General features: G+C 46.6%; 1 protein-coding gene across 1 annotated transcript in view; it reads right to left on the minus strand.

Moving 5' to 3' along the window:
- Positions 1 to 19,446, minus strand: part of trpm1a (transient receptor potential cation channel, subfamily M, member 1a) — a 61,641-nt gene that overhangs the window by 32,476 nt on the left and 9,719 nt on the right. The window contains exons 6-14 of the mRNA XM_052042394.1: positions 16,630 to 16,801; positions 15,203 to 15,377; positions 13,521 to 13,644; positions 13,054 to 13,126; positions 11,577 to 11,677; positions 10,858 to 11,007; positions 10,634 to 10,768; positions 10,035 to 10,085; positions 1,094 to 1,234 (exon numbers count right to left, since the gene is read on the minus strand). Coding sequence (XP_051898354.1) covers positions 1,094 to 1,234; positions 10,035 to 10,085; positions 10,634 to 10,768; positions 10,858 to 11,007; positions 11,577 to 11,677; positions 13,054 to 13,126; positions 13,521 to 13,644; positions 15,203 to 15,377; positions 16,630 to 16,801 — 1,122 coding nt within the window. The remainder of the gene's footprint in view (positions 1 to 1,093; positions 1,235 to 10,034; positions 10,086 to 10,633; positions 10,769 to 10,857; positions 11,008 to 11,576; positions 11,678 to 13,053; positions 13,127 to 13,520; positions 13,645 to 15,202; positions 15,378 to 16,629; positions 16,802 to 19,446) is intronic.

Genomic DNA, 19,446 nt, shown 5'->3' on the forward strand with positions numbered 1-19,446 from the left:
AGAGTGACAAAATGAAAAACCATAGACAAACTAGGTTAACATTAGCAGCAGGAATTGATAAAGAGGGCACTTAGAAAGTAAGAATAGGATTATGCAGAGTTAACAGATTTATGAAAGGGAAGTTTTTTGAGATTGTATCTATCAGAATAGATATGGGAGAACCAGTTGATGTGGTCCATCTGAATCACTGCAAGTTAATAAGGCAGGTACAGTGAGCGATTAAGAAGGTTAGTAGTAAATTGACCTTTACTGGAAGATGATTTGAGGTACAAGAGTAAAGATATTTTGGAATTCACTACCCAAGAGTGTCTTAGGGGTTCAGACACTAAGTATATTCATGATAGAGATTAAGACTTTGTTGTATATTAAAGAAATTAGTGGGAAATGTAGTTAGTGCAGGAAAGTGGTGCTGGGGTAAAAGATCAGTTGTGACATTGAATGGTGGAGCAGATGTGAGGGGCCAAAATGGCCTCCTCTTGCATCTGTTTATGCTCTTGTGTTACAGTCTTGCATTAGGACATTAGCAATCGGATGACCTGAAGCTTAGAGAGAGTGGAATGTGATGGGCCCACCAGTAGAGTGGTGTGCAGGTGAACTGAGCCCTGCAGAGTTCAGCAACATTGCACAGGCTTACTTGGTGTTAGTGCAGACTGGGCTCCAAAACTTATTTTCAGGTCAAATATGATTCCTTGGTGGTGAGTGGGCTGGCTGAGATTCATCCGGGGGAGGGATGGAGTCAGAGTTTGGGGAAGAAGCTTGGAATGGCTGCAGCATTCCCACATGCACATTTCAGCTAATTTGGCATTAGTGCTGGGAGGTACACTGGGCATCACTACTGCACATGTAAACACTCAGCGTCCGAGGGTGGACGTCAGTCACCATCCCAGTAATCAGTTGGGCCCAGGGTGCAGACAGCAGGCCCACTGTCAGGGAGCAAGAGGGGACATCACAGGGGTCCTACTCTGGATCACTTGTTCTGACCACTGAGGGACACCCATAACCTGAAGTGAGTTTTGGAGTTTAAAAGAAATGGTTTGAAAGTTTACAAATCTACAATTAGAGAATCATTTTATTCAGTCAGGCTGATATTTACCCGCTTTGGCCCGAATAAGTTATTGTAAAGTGTTCGGAACGATTTGCGAGTATAAGCACAGCGATACGCTCCTCCCATCAGGTACTCTATGACCAGCCCAATGTCAATCAAACTGATATGGTAATCTGGGGGTAGGTTCCCCTGTAACAGACAACAGACACATATGTAAACATAGCTTGCTCCAAAGACAGTCCCAAATCCAGCCTCTTATAGTCATACCACAGTCTAGGAGTCTGGCCCTGGGTGAGGGACTAGGTTATGAGTGAGGGTGAGGCATTAGGTCTCGGGCAAGGATAAGGGTGAGGGCATGGTACCAGACTGCAAGTGAAAATCAAGCACTGGGCTGCAACTAACCAGGGAAGAATAGTCCACAGTGAGCCCAGGTTGACTGTATCATCTCAGTCTAGCTGTAAAACTGATGACCTGTGCTCCACAACTAGCTGTTCCTGTAGCCAAGCTGTTCTAGTAGTTATAACACTGGTATCTACTTAACAATGTGGAAAATTGTCTAGGTATGTCTGTTCACTGAAAGGCACGAAAGATCCAATTCAGCTAATTATTGCCCAGTCTAGATTTTGTCAGGATCATTCAGCTGCAGATCTCATCTCTCCCTTCAACCAAACATGGGCCAAAGAGCTGAATTCCAGAGGTGACTGCCTTTGACACCAAGGCATCATTTGACTGTGTGGCATCAAGAAGCCCTGGTAAACTGAAGTCAAAGGACATCGAGGGGAAACACTCTCGTAGTGGGAGTCATACCTTGCACAAAGGAAGATGGTTGATGTTATTGGTAGTCAATCATCCCGGCCCCAGGACATCACTGCAGGAGTTTCTCAGGACAGTGCTTCATCAGTGACATTTCTTCCATCAGAAGGTCAGAAGTGGGGATGTTCACTGATTGCATTATGTTCAATTCCATTTGCAACTCCTCAGCAAATGAAGCAGTCCATACCCTGCATGCAGCCAGACCTAGACAGCCTTCAGGCAGGGTCTGATGAATGGCAAGTAACATTTGCACCAAAAAGTTCCAGGCAATGACCACCTCCAGTAGGAGATAGTCTAACCACATACTCTTGACATTCAATGACATAACCATTGCTTCGACCCCATATCTTGGGGTTACCATTGACAAGAATCATACTGAGTTTTTGGGAAAACATACCGAGTTTTTGGGAAAACATACCGAGTTTTCCCAAACCAGAAGCTCTTGATGAACCAAGAGATTCACAGTCTTCTAAGGGCTAGATCTGTGGTGTTCAAGACCGGTGATCCAGACCCTACAAGAAGTCCAAGTACGACCAACAGAAGGCCATCGCGAGAGTGAAAAGGCAATTCCGATTGAAGCTAGAGACACAATCGAACACATGACAGCTGTGGCAGGGTTTGCATGCCATTACTTCCTATAAAGTGAAATCTAACAGCATAAATGGCAGTGATGCTTCACTCCCCAATAAGCTCAACACCTTTTATGCACACTTTGAAAGGGAGGATAACACTACACCTATGTAAATTCCCACAGCATCCGACGAGTCTGTGATCTCTGTCTGAGGCTGATGTCCGAACATCCTTCAAGAGGGTGAACCCTTGCAAGGTGTCAGGCCCCAATGGTGTACCTAGCCGGGTACTGAAAACCTGTGCTGACCAACTGTCTGTAGTGTTCAAGGACATCTTCAAACTCTCACTATTGCAGTCGGAGGTTCCCGCCTGCTTCAAAAGGGCAGCAATAATTCCAGTGCCCAAGAAGAGCAGGGTGAGCTGCCTCAATGACTGTCACCTAGTGGCACTCACATCTACTGTGATGAAGTGCTTTGAGAGGTTGGTCATGGCTAGAATTAACTCCTGCCTGAGCAAGGACCTGGACCCACTGCAGTTCACCTACTGCCACAACAGGTCTACAGCAGATACAATCTCACTGGATCGCCACTGTGCTCTGGAGCACCTAGACAACCTCAAGAAATACATCAGGCTACTGTTTATCGATTACAGCTTGGCATTCAACACCATTATTCCCTCAGTACTAATAACCAACCTTCAAAACCTGGACCTCTTTACCTCCCTTTGCAACTGGATCCTCGACTTCCTTCTAGGGAGACCACAGTCAGTGCATATAACATCTCCTCCTCGCTGACAATCAACATAGGCACACCTCAAGGATGCATACTTAACCCACTGCTCTCCTCTCTGCACTCATGACTGTGTGGCTAAGCACAGTTCAAACACCATCAATAAATTCGCCGATGACACCTCTGTTGTTGGTAGAAGCTCAGATGGCGATGACGTGGCTTACAGGTGTGATTGAGGGGTCCACAAGACATCGGAGTAGAATTAGGCCATTCGGCCCATTGAGTCTATTGCACCATTTGATCATGGCTATTTTTCCCTCTCAACCCCATTCTCCTGCCTTCTCCCCGTAACCTTTGACGCCCTTACTAATCAAGAACATATCAACCTCCGCTTTAAATATACCCAATGACTTGGCCTCCACAGCTGTCTGTGGCAATGAATTCCACAGATTCGTCACCCTCTCCCACTACTGAAAAGATCCTCTCCACGTCCACTCTATCCAGGCCTTTCAATATTCTGTAGCTTTCAGTGAGATCCCCCTTCACCTTTCTGAACTCCAGTAAGTACAGGCCCAGCACCATCAAACGCTCCTCATACATTAACCCTTTCATTCTCGGGATCATTCTTGTAAACCTCCTCTGGACCCTCTCCAATGCCAGCACATCGTTCCTTAGATATGGGGCCCAGAACTGCTCACAATACTACAAATGTGATCTGACCAACACCTTATAAAGCCTCAGCATTACATCCTTGCTTTTATATTCTAGTCCTCTCAAAATGAATGCTAACATTGCATTTGCCTTCCTTACTACCGACTCAACCTGCAATTTAACCTTTAGGGAATCCTGCACCAGGACTCCCAAGTACCTTTGCACCTCCAATTTCTGAATTCACTTCCCATTTAGAAAATATTCTATGCCTTTATTCCTTCTACCAAAGTGCATGACCATACATTTCCCTACGCTGTATTCCACCTGCCACTTCTTTGCCCATTCTCCCAACCTGTCCAAGTCCTCTGCAGACTCCCTGCTTCCTCAACACTACCTGCCCCTCCACCCATCTTTGTATTATCCGCAAATTTGGCCACAAAGCCATCAATTCCATCACCCAAATCATTTACATATAACGTGAAAAGTAGCGGACCCAACACCGACCCCTGCAGAACACCACTAGTCACCGGCAGCCAACCAGAAAAGGGCCCCTTTATTCCCACTCTTTGCCTTCTGCCAATCTTCTGTCAATGCTAGTACCTTTCCTATAATACCATGGGCTCCTATCTTGTTTTGCAGCCTCGTGTGGCACCTTGTCAAAGGCCTTCTGAAAATACAAGTAAACAACATCCACTGACTCTCCTTTGTCTATCCTGCCTGGTACTTCCTCAAAGAATTCCAACAGATTTGTCAGGCAAGGTCTCCCCTTAAGGAAACCATGCTGATTTGGCCTATTTTCAAGTACCCTGAAACATCATTAATAATGGACTCTAACAGTTTACCAACCACTGAAGTCAGGCTAACTGGCCTATAATTTCCTGCCTTTTGCCTCCCTCCCTTGTTAAATAGTGAAGCAATTTTCCAGTCCTCCAGAACCATTCCTGAATCTAGTGATTCTTGAAAGATCACTACGAATAGCACCACAACCTCTTCAGCTACCTCTTTCAGAATATTGGGGTATAGTCCATCCAGGTGACTTATCCACCTTCAGACCTTTCAGTTTCCCAAGCTTCCCCATCATGACGGCCTCACCACCCTCTGCTTCTTTCTTGACAATAGACAGACACAGTCCCCTTCCACTAACATTCTCCTCTGCCTGGCTGAACTTGTCCTCACCCTTAACAACTTTACTTTCGATTCCTCTCACTTTCTACAGACCAAGGGCGTAGATATGGGCACTCGCATGGGTCCCAGCTATGCCTGCCTCTTCTTTGGCTACGTTGAACAGTCTCTGTTCCAAGCCTACTCTGGCCACATTGAATCCACCCCCTTACTATTTAGTTTAAAGCCCTATCAATAGCCCTAATTATGCAATTCGCCAGGACTCTAGTCCCAGCGTGATTCAGATGGAGCCCGTTAGATCGGAACAGCTCCCTTCTTCCCCAATACTGGTGCCAATGTCCCATGAATTTAAACCAACTTCTCCCACACCAATCTTTGAGCCATGCATTTAACTCTCTGATCTTATTGACCCTGTGCCAATATGACCCTGTGCCAGGTAACAATCTAGAGATTATTACCTTTCAGGTTCTGCCTTTTAATTTAGTCCCTAGCTGCTCAAATTCTCTCAGCAGAACCTCACTTCTTGTTCTACCTATGTCACTGGTACTCACATGGACCACAACAACTGGATCTTTCTGCTCCCACTCCAACTTCCTCTGCAGGTCAGATGAGATGTCCCAAACCCAGGCACCAGACAGGTAACACAGCCTTTGGGACTCTCAATCTTTGCGACAGAGAATTGTGTCTATTCCCCTGACTATACTATCCACAATTACAACTACATTTCTCTTCTCTCCCCCCTCTTGAATGGTTCCCTGAATCACAATACCATGGTTCAGTTGCTCATCCTTCCCACAGCCCCCACTCTCACTGTTTCAGGGAGCAAGATTCTCAGGCATGTCGGACAAGCTCAAGGGCTGAGACTCCTCCAGCACTACCTCTTGGATCTCCCTACCTGCCTCATTCGCAGTCACACCTTCTTGTCTCTGACTACAGACCAAATTTGAAGTAGTCAAATCTAATGGGTGTGACTGCCCCCTGAAACACAGAGCCCAGGTAACTCTCCCTGTCCCTGATGCATCGCAGTGTTTGAAGCTCAGATTCCGGGTCATCAACTTTGATCCTGAGTTAGAAATATAGAAAACCTACAGCACAATAGAGGCCCTTCGGCCCACAAAGCTGTGCCTAACATGTCCCTACCTTAGAAATTACTAGGCTTCCCATAGCCCTCTATTTTTTAAAGCTCCATGTACCTATCAGAAAGTCTCTTAAAAGACGCTATGGTGTCCGCCTCCACCACCGTTGCCAGCAGCCCATACCACACACTCATCACTCTCTGAGTAAAAAACTTACCCGACATCTCCTCTATACCTACTCCCCAGCACCTTAAACCTGTGTCCTCTTGTGGCAACTATTTCAGCCCTGGGAAAAAGCCTCTGACAATCCACACAATCAATGCCTCTTATCATCTTATACACCTCTATCAGGTCACCTCTTATCCTCCATCGCTCCAAGGAGAAAAGGCTGAGTTCACTCAACCTGTTTTCATAGGCATGCTCCCCAATCCAGGCAACATCCTTGTAAATCTCTTCTGCACCCTTTCTATGGCTTCCACATCCTTCCTGTAGTCAGGTAACCAGAACTGAGCACAGTTCCTCGAGCAACCAACACTTGCTGCAGATGTGGTCACCAGTGGGGTCCACCAGCTCCCACATTATCAGCTACAACACATCACCTGCATCCCTACTTTATTTAATTAGTTGTATTTTGATGTCTTTTTATTTAACTACTATAAAAAACCATACCTGTTCTGACTTGCTACTCACCTGTGCCTCCTCGCTGAAGCCTGTTGAGCCAAAGCCTCAGATTCCCACTCTTACACTGGCCCACTTTCACAACCACCCACCCCAACACCCTCCAATGAACCTGAACCCATAGTCACTGTTGCGGACGTAAAATCAGTCTTCCAGAGAGTGAACCCGCAGAAAGCATCTGGCCCAGGTGGTGTCCCTGGCCATGTCCTCAGATCCTGTGCCGTTCAGCTGGAGGGGGTATTTGCAGATATTTTTAACCTCTCTCTGCTTCAATCTGTGGTTCCCACCTGCTTTAAGAAGACCACTATCATCCCGGTACCTAAGAAAAACAAGGTAACGTGCCTTAATGACTTCCACCCAGTGGCTCTGACATCCACCATCATGTAGTGCTTCGAGAGGCTGGTCATGGCACGCATCAACTCCAGCCTCCCAGGCAACCTGGACCCACTGCAATTTGCCTACCATTGAAACAGGTCTGCAGCGGACGCTATCTCCCCGGCCTTACGCTCATCTCTGGAGCATCTGGACAGTAAAGACATCTATGTTAGACTATTGTTTATTGACTACAGCTCCGCTTTCAATACTATAATTACAAGCAAACTCATCACCAAACTCCGAGACCTGGGACTCAACACCTCCCTCTGCAACTGGATTCTTGACTTCCTGACCAACAGACCGCAATCAGTAAGGATAGGCAGCAACACCTCCAGCACGATTATTCTCAACACTGGTGCTCTACAAGGCTGTGTCCTCAGCCCCCTACTCTACTCACTATACACTGATGACTGCGTGGCCAGATTCTGCTCTACAAGTTTGCAGATGATACCGTAGTGGGCTGTATCTCAGATAATGCTGAGTCAGAGTACAGGAAGGAGATAGAGAGCCTAGTGACATGGTGTCATGACAACAACTTTTCCCTCAATGTCAGCAAAACATAAGAGTTGGCCATTGACTTCAGGAAGGGGGTGGTGCACATACATCTGCCTACATAACGCTGCTGAGGTCAAGAGGGTTGAGAGCTTCAAGTTCCAAGGAGTGAACATCACCATGGCCTGTCCTGGTCCAACCACTTAGATGCCGTGGCCAAGAAAGCTCACCAGCGCCTCTACTTCCTTAGGAGGCTAAAGAAGTTTGGTATGGTCCCTTGACACTCACCAACTTTTATCGATCATCACAGAACACATCCTATCTGGATACATCACAGCTTGGTGTGGCAATCACTCTGCCTGGGACCACAAGAAACAGCAGAGGGTCATGGACACAGCTCAGCACAAACCAGCCTCCCCTCCATGGACTCTGTCTATACTTCTCGCTGCCTTGGTAAAGCAGCCAGCATAATCAAAGACCCTACCCATCCTGGACATTCTCTCTTCTCCCCTCTCCCATCAGGCAGAAGATACAAACACCTGAAAGCACGTACCACCAGCCTCAAGGACAGCTTCTATCCCGCTATTTTAAAACTACTGAATGGTTCCTTAGTACAATAAAATGGACTCTTGACCTCACAATCTACCTCGTTATGACCTTGCACCTTATTGTCTACCTGCACTGCACTTTCTTTGTTGCTGTGACACTTTACTCTGCATTCTGTATTGTTTTACCTTGTACCACCTCAATGCACTGTGTAATGAATTGATCTGAATGAACGGTATGCAACCAAGTTTTTCACTGTACCTTGGTACAAGTGACAATAATAAACCAATTCCAACGGCCGCTCGAAAATGGCCACTCTGCTTTCCCCTACCTTCCTTTTATTGGCTGAGTTGCCGCACACTTAGCCAATCACACAACTTTAAACAAAAGCTGCTAGCTCCTCCCCTCTGCTGCTCTGGCTGCTGCAACTGGAGAAAAAGTGGGTCAGTGGTGGAAAGGGTCAGCAGCTTCAAGTTCCTGGGTGTCAACATCTCAGAGGATCTATCCTGGGCCCAATACATTGATGCAATCATGAAGAATGCACGCCAGTGGCTCTACTTCGTTAGGAGTTTGAGGAGATTTGGTTTGTCACCAAAGGCTCTTACAAATTTCTATAGATGTATGGTGAAGAGCATTCTAACTGGTTGCATCACCGCTTGGTACGGATCCTCCAATGCACAGGATCGCAAGAGGCTGCAGAGGGTTGGAGACTCAGCCAGTTCCATCACGGGCACAGCCCTCTCACCACCGAGGACATCTTCAAGAGGCAGTGCCTTAAGAAGGCAGTATCTATCATTAAGGACCCTCACCATCCAGGATGTGTCCACTTTTCGTTCCTACCATCAGGGAGGAGGTATAGGATCAATGATTCAGGAACAACTTCTTCCCCTCCGCCATCAGATTTCTGAACGGTCCATGAACCCATGAACACTACCTCGTTATTCCTTTTGTTTTGCATAGTTTATTTATTTTTGTATTTTATAGATTTTATGTCTTTGCACTGTACTGCTGACACATAACAACAAATTTCATGTCACATATCAGTGTTTACAAATCTGATTCTGATTCTGAATCTCAGTTGGACCAGTTGCACAAATAGTGGCTACAAGAGCAGGTCAGAGCTTAGATATCCCGTAACAAGTGACTCACCTCCCTACAGCCCAGAGCCTTTCCACTGTCTATAATGCACAAGTTAGGAATGTGATATAAAATTCTCCACTCTCAAGAAGCTCAATGTCATCCAGGACAAAGCACCCGACTACCACCTTAACATTCATTCACTCTACGCCAGTGCACAGTGGCTGCAATGTGTACCAAAATTTAGTTGCTTATCCGGGCTACTCTGACGACACCTGCCAAATCCACCTCCTCTACCACCAGTAAATGGGAACACCACCTTCGGGTTTTCATTCAAGTCCCATGCCATCCTGACTTGGAAATTCATTGCTGTTGGGTCTAAATCCTGGAACTCCCTCCCCAGCACCACTCTGGGAGCACCTTCACCAGAGGACGGCAGTGATCCAAGTTTGCAGCTCACACCACCTTCTCAAGGGAAGTTAGGGATGCTGGCCTTGCCAGTGATGACCAGATACTGGGAAATGAATAAAATCTACTGGGATCTGCTGATTCACCAGAGACCAGGAAATGAAACTCTGCCAATTGTGGGCCTGTCCTATCTCCTGGTTGGGTTCACAGCCCCTGCCCCACACTAAGTGGCTCTCCCCCCCAAGGCTTCTTTCTCATGCTTTTACAGGTTGAATTGATATCAAGTCATTCAGCCTTCATAAGCAAAATATGTTAACAAGTCAAACCTTCTTGAGATTCTACATGGTTTCATTTGACCTGCAATACAACTCTGTATACCGACCCTCCCACACACACACAGCCCTAGTTCACAGGGAGGCAATATGGAAGGTGGTCCTGGAGTCCGATACTTACCTTTTTCACATCCCTGACCAGGTAATGCAGTGTGTTGGGGGGCCCGAGTCTCTGGAATAAAACACAATAACCTTAGTCACTCATTTCAATGTCCCTCCCCCTCCTCCCTCACCACCTCATGTGACTGACACTCCCCTCAGGTTAGCTGCACCAGGCATCATCAGTTATGCGCTTTATTCTCTCTCACAGCGGCTCTCAGTGTGAGAGAATTCCCTAGAGGTGGGGAAGAGAGAGACAGAAGGGCACGGAAAGGAGCGAGAGTTAGGGGGCAGGAATGTGAGGGGCAGAGAGAGAGAGAAAGTAGAGGGTTGGGTTTAAAGAAGGGGAGAGAGGCAGAGTGGGGAGAGCAGGAGAGATTGTGGGGAAAAAGTGGGGGAGAGAAGAGGGAGATTTTGAGTGGGGAGTGAGGAGGGAGTAAAATGACAAGACTGTGATAGTGGAGAAAGGTGAGAGTGAGGGGAGGGAGAGTGAGACTGGGGGAGTGAGACTGGGGGAGTTGAGCAGTGATGGAGCTAGAGAGAGTTGGTGACTCTACAGCCCGTTGTCATCACCCCACCCATTGGCCACCATCTGACAGCTAGTGTGAATGTTGCACTTACTGTGTTGTACAGCTCCTCGAGGCGAGGGATGGTTAGGAAGTTGTGGATATTTACTCCATTCTCGATCAGCAGCTTCACAAAGTCAACCCGATCCAACACCAGTGCATCTATCATGGCCTGCTCCAGTGAGTGCACCTGTGGCAGCAGCACAAGGTAGTCAGCACACAGGCACCACACAGACAGGCAGCAATAGGTCAGCAGACACCACACAGAGCCATCCTCACCCAGTTCAGCAGCTCCAGCTTCCGGGGATCAGTTTCCTCCTTCACCTCATCCTTCCCCTTCTTCTTCCCCTTGCCTTTCCCTTTGGTCATCCGCTGTTTTACAGACTTTTTTGATTGCCGAGCGGTGAATTCAGAGCTACTGCCCACCGGCTAAAATGGAGAACCAACAGAGACAGTCAATCTATGGCAGATGCCCCCACATCCACAAGGAGTTTGCAAAATTCCTCCTAATTCCTGCACCGTAACACAGAGGTAACACTTTCATCTGTGAATCATACGGAACTGGGTCGAGCCCACTTCAGATAATTAAGCACAAATCTGCAATGGCAACAGGGGCAGCGCTGAGGGGACGTTGCACTGTGGGAGGGGCAGCGCTGTGGGGACACTGCACTGTGGGAGGGGCAGCGCCGTGGGGACACTGCACTGTGGGAGGGGCAGCGCTGAGGGAATGCAGCATGGTTGGAGGGGCAGCGCTGGAAAAGTGCAGCACTGTGGGAGAGGCAGTGCTGAGGGGACGCTGCACTGTGGGAGGGGCAGCGCTGAGGGGACGCTGCACTGTCAAAGGGGCAACGCTGAAGGAGTGCCACATTGTCAGAGGGGCAGTGCTGAGGGCCGTCCTCATGCCATGGCTTTCAGATAAGACATTAAACTGAGGCCTTGCTTGCCCTAGTTCTGAAGCTCTGAAACCTGCTGCTTGAGAAAAGGTCAAAGGGTTTTACCGGCCAGTAGTTCCCAAAGACAAAGATGTGATTACGGGCAATGTCGACCCTGTTCCAGGCCATGGCCAGGCTCAGCTGGTCCGGAGCTGATGCATTTGTACCTGGAATGAGAGAAACAACAGTAAGAACTAAAACAGAAATCTCTGGAAGCCTGCCTGTAGCTCAGAAATCCTTATTCTGTACCTGTTATCTGCCACTAAGCTCAGCCCCCTGCAAACATTACACACATGGCCCATTCCTGCGATGACCCCCACACTTTCCCTCTGACCTCACACTTACCCCCACAATCATCCCGTCAGTTTCAGTCCACAAACTTCACTCCACCCTCACTCCCAAACCTACTCTAAATCCCTGCCCCTGCAATCAACACCCACTCACTCTCAATCACATCCACAGTCACCCCCCTGCAATCCTGCATTCAATCCATATTCATCCCGTTTATACTCATATTCTCCCCACACACACGTTCACACCCCCTGCTCACACCTGCCACCCCTTCTTCCACTCACAGTGGACTTCTCTGTCCACACACAGGGCCTAATTGATCACCTGCGATTAACAACACATAACACAGACATTACTTCTCATTGCCACATTATTTCAGTTAGTCTCACCCTATCGCAGATATTTCCTTGGTTCTACCTGTACCTCCTCCAGCTTCTCTGCTGCTGAAGACTAACTTGGTTTCTGTCTTTCTCAGTTCTAACAAAGGATTTTGGATCCGAAACGTTACCTCCTGTTTCTCTCTCTACTTCTGCTGCCTGACCTGCTGAGTGTTTCCTGCATTTTCACTTCTGCTTTCAGATTTCCAGCAGCTGCAATTTTTTTGTTATTTTCATTGACTCACACTCTTCACCTGGCATTTACACAGCACAGACACTTGCCCCAAACTGACACCCATCTCACTACCCAGTGCTCACAGTTACCCAGGTGCTCACTCTCAGGAGGTACAGAAGCCTGAAATCCATATCGCTACTTCCCTTCAACCACCCAGTTCTTGAACTAACCAGCACGACCCTAACACTACAGTTTACCAACACTATGACCACTTTGATCACTTTGCACTAAAATGGACTTTGTTTTTTTTTGTTCTAATTGTGTTCTTTCATGTAAAAATTTTGTATAATTTATGTTTTTTGTGAATGCTGCTTATATGATGCTATGTGCCTGTGATGCTGCTGCAAGTAAGTTTTTCATTGCACCTGTGCGTACATGTACTAGTGCATTTAATAATAAACTCGACTTTGACTTGGACTCTCTCCTAGGTTCTCCAAGTCCAAGTTTTTGTTACTGGGCATTGATCATCAGAAGCACTGCACACGGGCCAGGTCAGAGGTGAACAAGTTAGAGCCAGCGCTGCTAGGCATCGTTTTCACAAGTTAATCATTTCACTTGGAAGCTTGTCTTACAGAGGTGGAAAACCGACAGGAGGATTGAAGAGGATAACACAAGTTTCCCAAAGTCTGAGACCTCTTACCTTTCAGCAATGCTGTTAAGATTGCAAGGTCAATGTCTTGCTGCCCCTCCGAGCCCATTCGAAACACGGTGATCTGCAGGACAGACACTAGAGTGTTTTTTTTTAAAATAAATAGAGCCAAGGCTAAACAGAAGACCAGGGATGGGCCACTGGGACACCACTGTTGGAAAGATCAGGTGAAAGCCACATCTTATGGATACAAAAACATGGTACGTGCACACTCTTAATGGCCCAGTATAAACACACGTCGAGTGGCCCAGTGTAAACACATATTCTCTAGCCCAGTAGAAGTGCACAACTGGTGTCTCAACGTGAACACATGCCTGACAGCCCAGTGTAAATGCACACCAAGTAGTCTGGTGTAAGCACTAAACAGAAAACTTCTTATGGCTAAATTAAAAACAACAGAAAATAAATTTAAGATAAATTGTTGGCAAGATGGAAATAAACATGGGTTCAGAACTCACTAACTCTTTCTTCTTCATGCACTCCATCACAATCAGGAAAAGTTGCTGAGCCTGTTGCCGACTGTAATTGAAGGTTTTCTGGACGGTGACCATAAGCTGATCTCGCACGGACTCACTGATTATCCTGCAGAGAGAAAGCAGGAACAAAGGACCTGCAAGTGGGAAAACTGACCAACAATAACATGCGTTCCTATAACAGCTATGGCATCGTAAACCAGGCCAAAACCTCCGCACCGTGCCTCACAAAGGCAAAAATCAAACATTTAGGAGTTGTGGGGTCAGACTGTGCTCCTCTTCCAGCCTGTGGTTCTGTAAAAAATTGCCCACAAGTTCCAGTTTTCAGGTCAATATGTGCCTGGCAGAATCAGGATTGCACTGAAGGACAAGTGCTGGTGTATCTGATTGCTCACTCTGCCTCTGATCTCAGCATTGTCCAGGGTTGAAGTCCCACAGCCTTACACCTGGTGTATCTAAGTACACTTCAGTCATTCAAATAGGTCACCAACCTGCACTATACCAGTAAGTGTATTTTTTCTCCTTATTGTACTTAATGCTTTTAATTACTTTTAATAACAAATGTACCTTGTCTATTTATTAGTTTTACATGTTTCAGTAATTTTTAACTTTTTAAAATATTTATTTAAATATAGTTCAACTATGATTATCCAAGCCACTTAAAACAGTTCAAGTACTTTGACAGCAGTGAGCTGTCAAGGCCATCAGGATGGTGTCGGGGCAAGGCCACATCAGCCACTGTCACCTTTCATGCACAAACCTATCTTGCAAGACACCAGAGCCATGTGGCCTGGACCGTGATTTGAATCATGGAGTTGCATATAAGTGAGGCTGCTGGTAAGGTGGAGTGGGGTGCAGGGTGTAGTCTGTGTTCTCCATTACAGATAAGGTAGAGTGGGATGTGGAATGTGGTCTGGATTGCCCATTAGGACTGGTGACCAAAGGTTTGGTTGGAGGGGTGGGGAACTTAGAGCACCTTAAAGTTGGAAAGAAGGAACTCAAGAGCTCAGGGCCCAGGCAGCCAAAGGCATGGCTGGCAGTGCTGGGACAACTGGATTCAGGAGTGGTCAAGAGCCCTGTCCTGGACTGGAGAAGATCACAGGGACAGGGAGGGATGTGACACAGAGAGATATGAAACGAAGGATGAGAATTTTAAAAATGAAGCATTGCTTAACTGGGAACCAGCAGAGGGCAGTGAGTGCAGACGTGATAGGTGAATGGGAGTGGGTGTAAGTTAGAACATTGCCTGCACAGTTCACCCATTTTTGACAGGTGAGAGAGGGGACAACATTCTTGGAGGGGTCTCTTTACTGAGGATTTATATTTTTCCCAAAATTCAGGGCAAAGCATCAAACTTTAGCAGCGAAAAAAATAAGAGACTGGGTTAATCCACTGCAAGGCCAAAATGCCCCCATATCGCTAACCCTCCTTAAGTTAGTGTGGCTCACATTCCTTATGGGGAACAAAAGGGCTAGGACTAGCCTGAGGGTCACTATATAAATGAGAGTCCCATGGGGAACCATGTTGGGAGGATTCCCTGGAAAATCTGCATGGAGGTTATCCTTAGGAACTCTGTAGAGTTGAGATTTTTCTTTGGGCTTGTGGGGTGTGGATTCGTCTGGGAACTGTGAGTGTTTGGGTGAGGACACGGACGTTTTAAGGCCTACCCTCCATCTGCCGAGTACTTATGTGCAAAGGCCAGGATGTCGGAAGCTCTCCCACTGCCATCACAGACCACCACGGGCACCGGAGGCTCCTCCCTCAGATTCTCCAGCACCATCGATATCACATTGGGACCACCTTCCACAACCAAACAAACCACCGGTACTCTCTGACCAAGACCTGGAGACGACATAGAAAGGGAGTAAATCTCAGCCTAAGGTCACTGGATTCTGGAGAAAAGTCATAGCAGAAAATTTAGCTATTAATAAAAAATAAGCAACAAGAGAGGTCACTTCACTGACTACACCACCCTTCACTCCTGCTCCATAGTCTGCTCTGAAGGCCACCATTGTCTACAGGGGTCCCATACTTCACTCTCAACATTCCTGATACCCTAGATCTGAGGATCTAACAGTCCTCATCCCAAACAATCCCAGGTTACAATGTGGGTTTGGAAATGAAGCACAATGATAGGACAATAGAGAGGGAGCTTTACTCTGTGTCTAACCCACACTGACCCTCACCTGGGAGTGCGTAATGGGACAATGTAGAAGAAACTTTACTCAGTGTTTAACCCATGCTGCCTCTGCCCTGGGACTGTGTGACATGACACTGTACAGGGACATTTACTCTGTACCTAACACATTTTATAGGTAAGTTGTTGGGATTCTAGGCGCAATCACACGTGGCCCAGCTTTGGAATGTTGCAATGGGCACAAGATGAAATTCATTCCATTTCTCAAAGGCTTTACAACCGGCCATCAAATGGCTCAGATTTCATAGCCATTACCCCTTCCAACCACTGTAAGGAGATGTATACAAGTGAATGCTGCAGACTGGCACGTTCCAACGTGCAGCTGTATGTCCTGAGGGACACTCTGAAGCTTGGTGCCATGATTGCAAAGGCTCTGTGGGGAAGGACCACAGTCTGGGGTCTTGCTGCCACTGGACACTGAGGAGCTGGGCCCTCTGTAACAGCCTCTCAAACACTTCGCTGATACATTGTTTAAGGAGGAAATATGTGATGTTGACATATTGTCAGAAAACGTATTAGATTGATGGTGCAAGGAATGACAGAAGGACGTGTACCAATTGTATTTACTGTATACATTATGAATAAAGTATATTTTTGAAATTAAAAAACATGGTAATCATGATGATCTGGTAAACTTGCTAAGACCAGGATTAGATCCAGCCACCACAGTCTGGTACCACCAGGGCCCGGGGGCCAACAAGCCAAGTGTGTGATGCCAAGGCTCAAAAGGAAGGTTGAGCTGATGACGGCTGAGTGATCCTTTCTGCTCCCTGCCTTATCATATTCCCAGGCACAGGATGAGAAAGGGAAACCCACAGGTCATAGAGCGATGTGGGCTTGGCTCCAGTAAAGCCTCCGCCCTTCCCCAGCCCACTTTGTGCTTAAAAACATCCTTACGTGCGTTGATTTTCTGCAGGGAAACATGTTTCTCCAGCTGTCGCCGGAGTCTGACCTCGGCTCCGTACTTGCCCAGGGTGCCGTTATCAGCCAGGATGAAGTGTGAGTGCATGTTGCTCAGCACAGTCAGTTTGCTCAGAGGATTTGACATCGTTTGATAAGGTCTGGTGACCTGGAACAGAAATAATCATCAGTGGGCAGCTCAGCTCTCAGTGACCAAACCCTGATCTGTGAACCATGACCCCAACTCACAGTGACCCCCCATCTCCCAGGCAACCTTTGACCCCTACTATGTGACCCCATGATTCTGGTTCCCAGTTGCCCCTGATCTCTCAGATACCCCCGACTAACAGTGACTCCTGATAGCTCTGTGACCATTTGCTCCCTGCTTCCCATGAGACCCCTGCTCTCAGTGGTCAGAGCCCAACTCAGTGGCTGGAGCCTGACTCAGTGACCAGTCTCCCTTGCCTGGCTCATCGCTCTCAGGTTACAATTAACTTCCTCTGGTGAACAAGAATTCCACTAAACTTGGAAAGAAATCAAATGGACAAGCAGCAGGCAGAGTCTTGGCTCCTTGGTTCAGTCTTGCACTCTGGGGATTTGTAAACTGTGAAGCAGATTCTATCAGATAGCCAGGAGATTGCAGAGGCAAATCAGTCAGCTCCATTCCCCCACCCCCACCCCCTGGTTATCTCCTGGTTAACAGTTCCCTCCCACTGCCCATTAACCTCAAGCTGCCCCACACTGCCCGTTTCCCCATACCCCTACGCCCAGCCATTAACTCATGCTGTTATTTCCATGCTGACACCCCTTGCCCAGCTGGTCCCAGTCAGCCTATGCCCCCTCCCGCTTGGTCGGTACATTTTACATACCCACCAAGCCTTGCCAGACTGATTTCCACACTCACCTATCCCCCCCTCACACAAGATCCTCAGAGACAGCTCACCTTTGTTATAACTAGGATACAACACAGAACACCTTGAACACAATAATAGAGTTGAGCAGAGTCAACATGGATTTATGCAAAGGATATCATGATAGACTAATCTCCTGGTGTTCTTTCAGGAAGTGTTTAGTAGAATAGAAAAGGGGGAACCAGATAACATGGTTTATTTTGGATTTTCAGACGGCTTACAATGTAGTTTCACACAATGTCAGTCAACAAGGTTAGAGCTTGTGGATGTGGAGGTAATACATTGACATGGATTGGACAGAAAGCAAAGAGAGAATAAAAATAGATTTTCTCATTTTGTCAGGCTGTGACTAGTGGAGTACTTCCGGGGATCAGTGCTTGGCTCCAGGTATTCACAATCCATATCAACTATTTGGTTGAGGGGACCAAGTGTGATTTTTCGATGTTTTTTGTTAATACTAGTCAGGATTATGAGTACAGAAGAGGATGTGGAGAGGCTTCATGGAAATACAGACAATCAGAGTGAGTGGGCAAGAACATAACAGATGGAATACAGTAAAATCTCAATATAATGTGCATGTTGGAGGACAACCGTAACGCCGGTGTAATAAGTTACCCCAGTTATAAGTGAAACTAACATTTACCTACTTTTGGAACTCCTCTCTCCTTTTTATATAATACAGTACACAATGCCAAAAAACATTGATTCTACCCATACACATTTATATATTACATTTTATGCATCCTTTCTGAAATGAACAATTTAGATTGATGGAACTGATAATTGCACTGTCTGGTCATAGTTCTTAAAAGGTGCTTTTGAATGTTTTGTAGAGGCTTTCCCTTCTATGTTGCAGTGAAATAAAATCTATTCATGTTGGAGGACATGATAATACCTGGAGTATATCCAGAACAACAATGTAATGAGGCAAATTACATCTAAGTGTACATCACAGAAACCAGCCTCCCTTCCATGGACTCTGTCTAAAGTTCTCGCTGCCTCAGTAAAGCAACCAGCATAATCAAAGACCCCACCCACCCTCTCTTCTCATCTCTCCCATCAGGAGGAAGATACAAAAGCCTGAAAGCACATACCACCAGGCTCAAGGATAGCTTCTATCCCGCTGTTATAAGACTATTGAATGGTTCTCTAGTACAATAAGATGGATTTTTGACCTCACAATCTACCTCGTTATGATCTTGCATCTTATTGTCTACCTGCACTGCACTTTCTCTGTAGCTGTGACACTTTACTCTGCATCCTGTATTGTTTTACCTTGTACTACCTCGATGCACTGTGTAATGAATTGAGCTGTATGAATGGTATGCAAGACAAATTTTTCACTGTACATCGGTACAAATGACAATAATAAGCCAATTCCTGTATATTATGGAAAAATGTGAGGTCATCCATTTCAGTGCACGTAACTAGAAAACCATTTGTGAAGCGGTGGACAGGCGGGTAATAGTGATGTGGCAGCAGGTGGCAACAGACCTGGTACATGGGCCCAGACCTTCAGAACTCTCCTCTTAATTCACCAATTCAATACAGCTCTCACTAGTGGGAGAGTCATGAACAAGGGGGCATAGCTACGCAATAAGGAGCTGGTCATACAGCAGAGAAACAGGCCCTTTGGCCCAAATGGTCCACGCTGACCAAGATTCCCATCTAAGCTAATCCCATTTGACACTTTTGGCCCATATCCCTCTAAACCTTTCCAATCCATGTACAATCCATTCCAAGTGTCTTTTAAATGTTGTTAATGTATCTGCCTCAAACACTTCCTCTGGCAGCTCATTACATATATTGACCACTCTCTGGGTGAAAAAGTTGCCCCTCAGGTTCCCTCTCACCTTAAACCTACCCCCTCTAGTTCTTGATTCCCCAACCCTGGGAAAAAGAC

Source organism: Pristis pectinata, chromosome 32 (genome assembly GCF_009764475.1).
Source record: "Pristis pectinata isolate sPriPec2 chromosome 32, sPriPec2.1.pri, whole genome shotgun sequence".
In the NCBI taxonomy this organism is placed as follows: Eukaryota; Metazoa; Chordata; class Chondrichthyes; order Rhinopristiformes; family Pristidae; genus Pristis; species Pristis pectinata.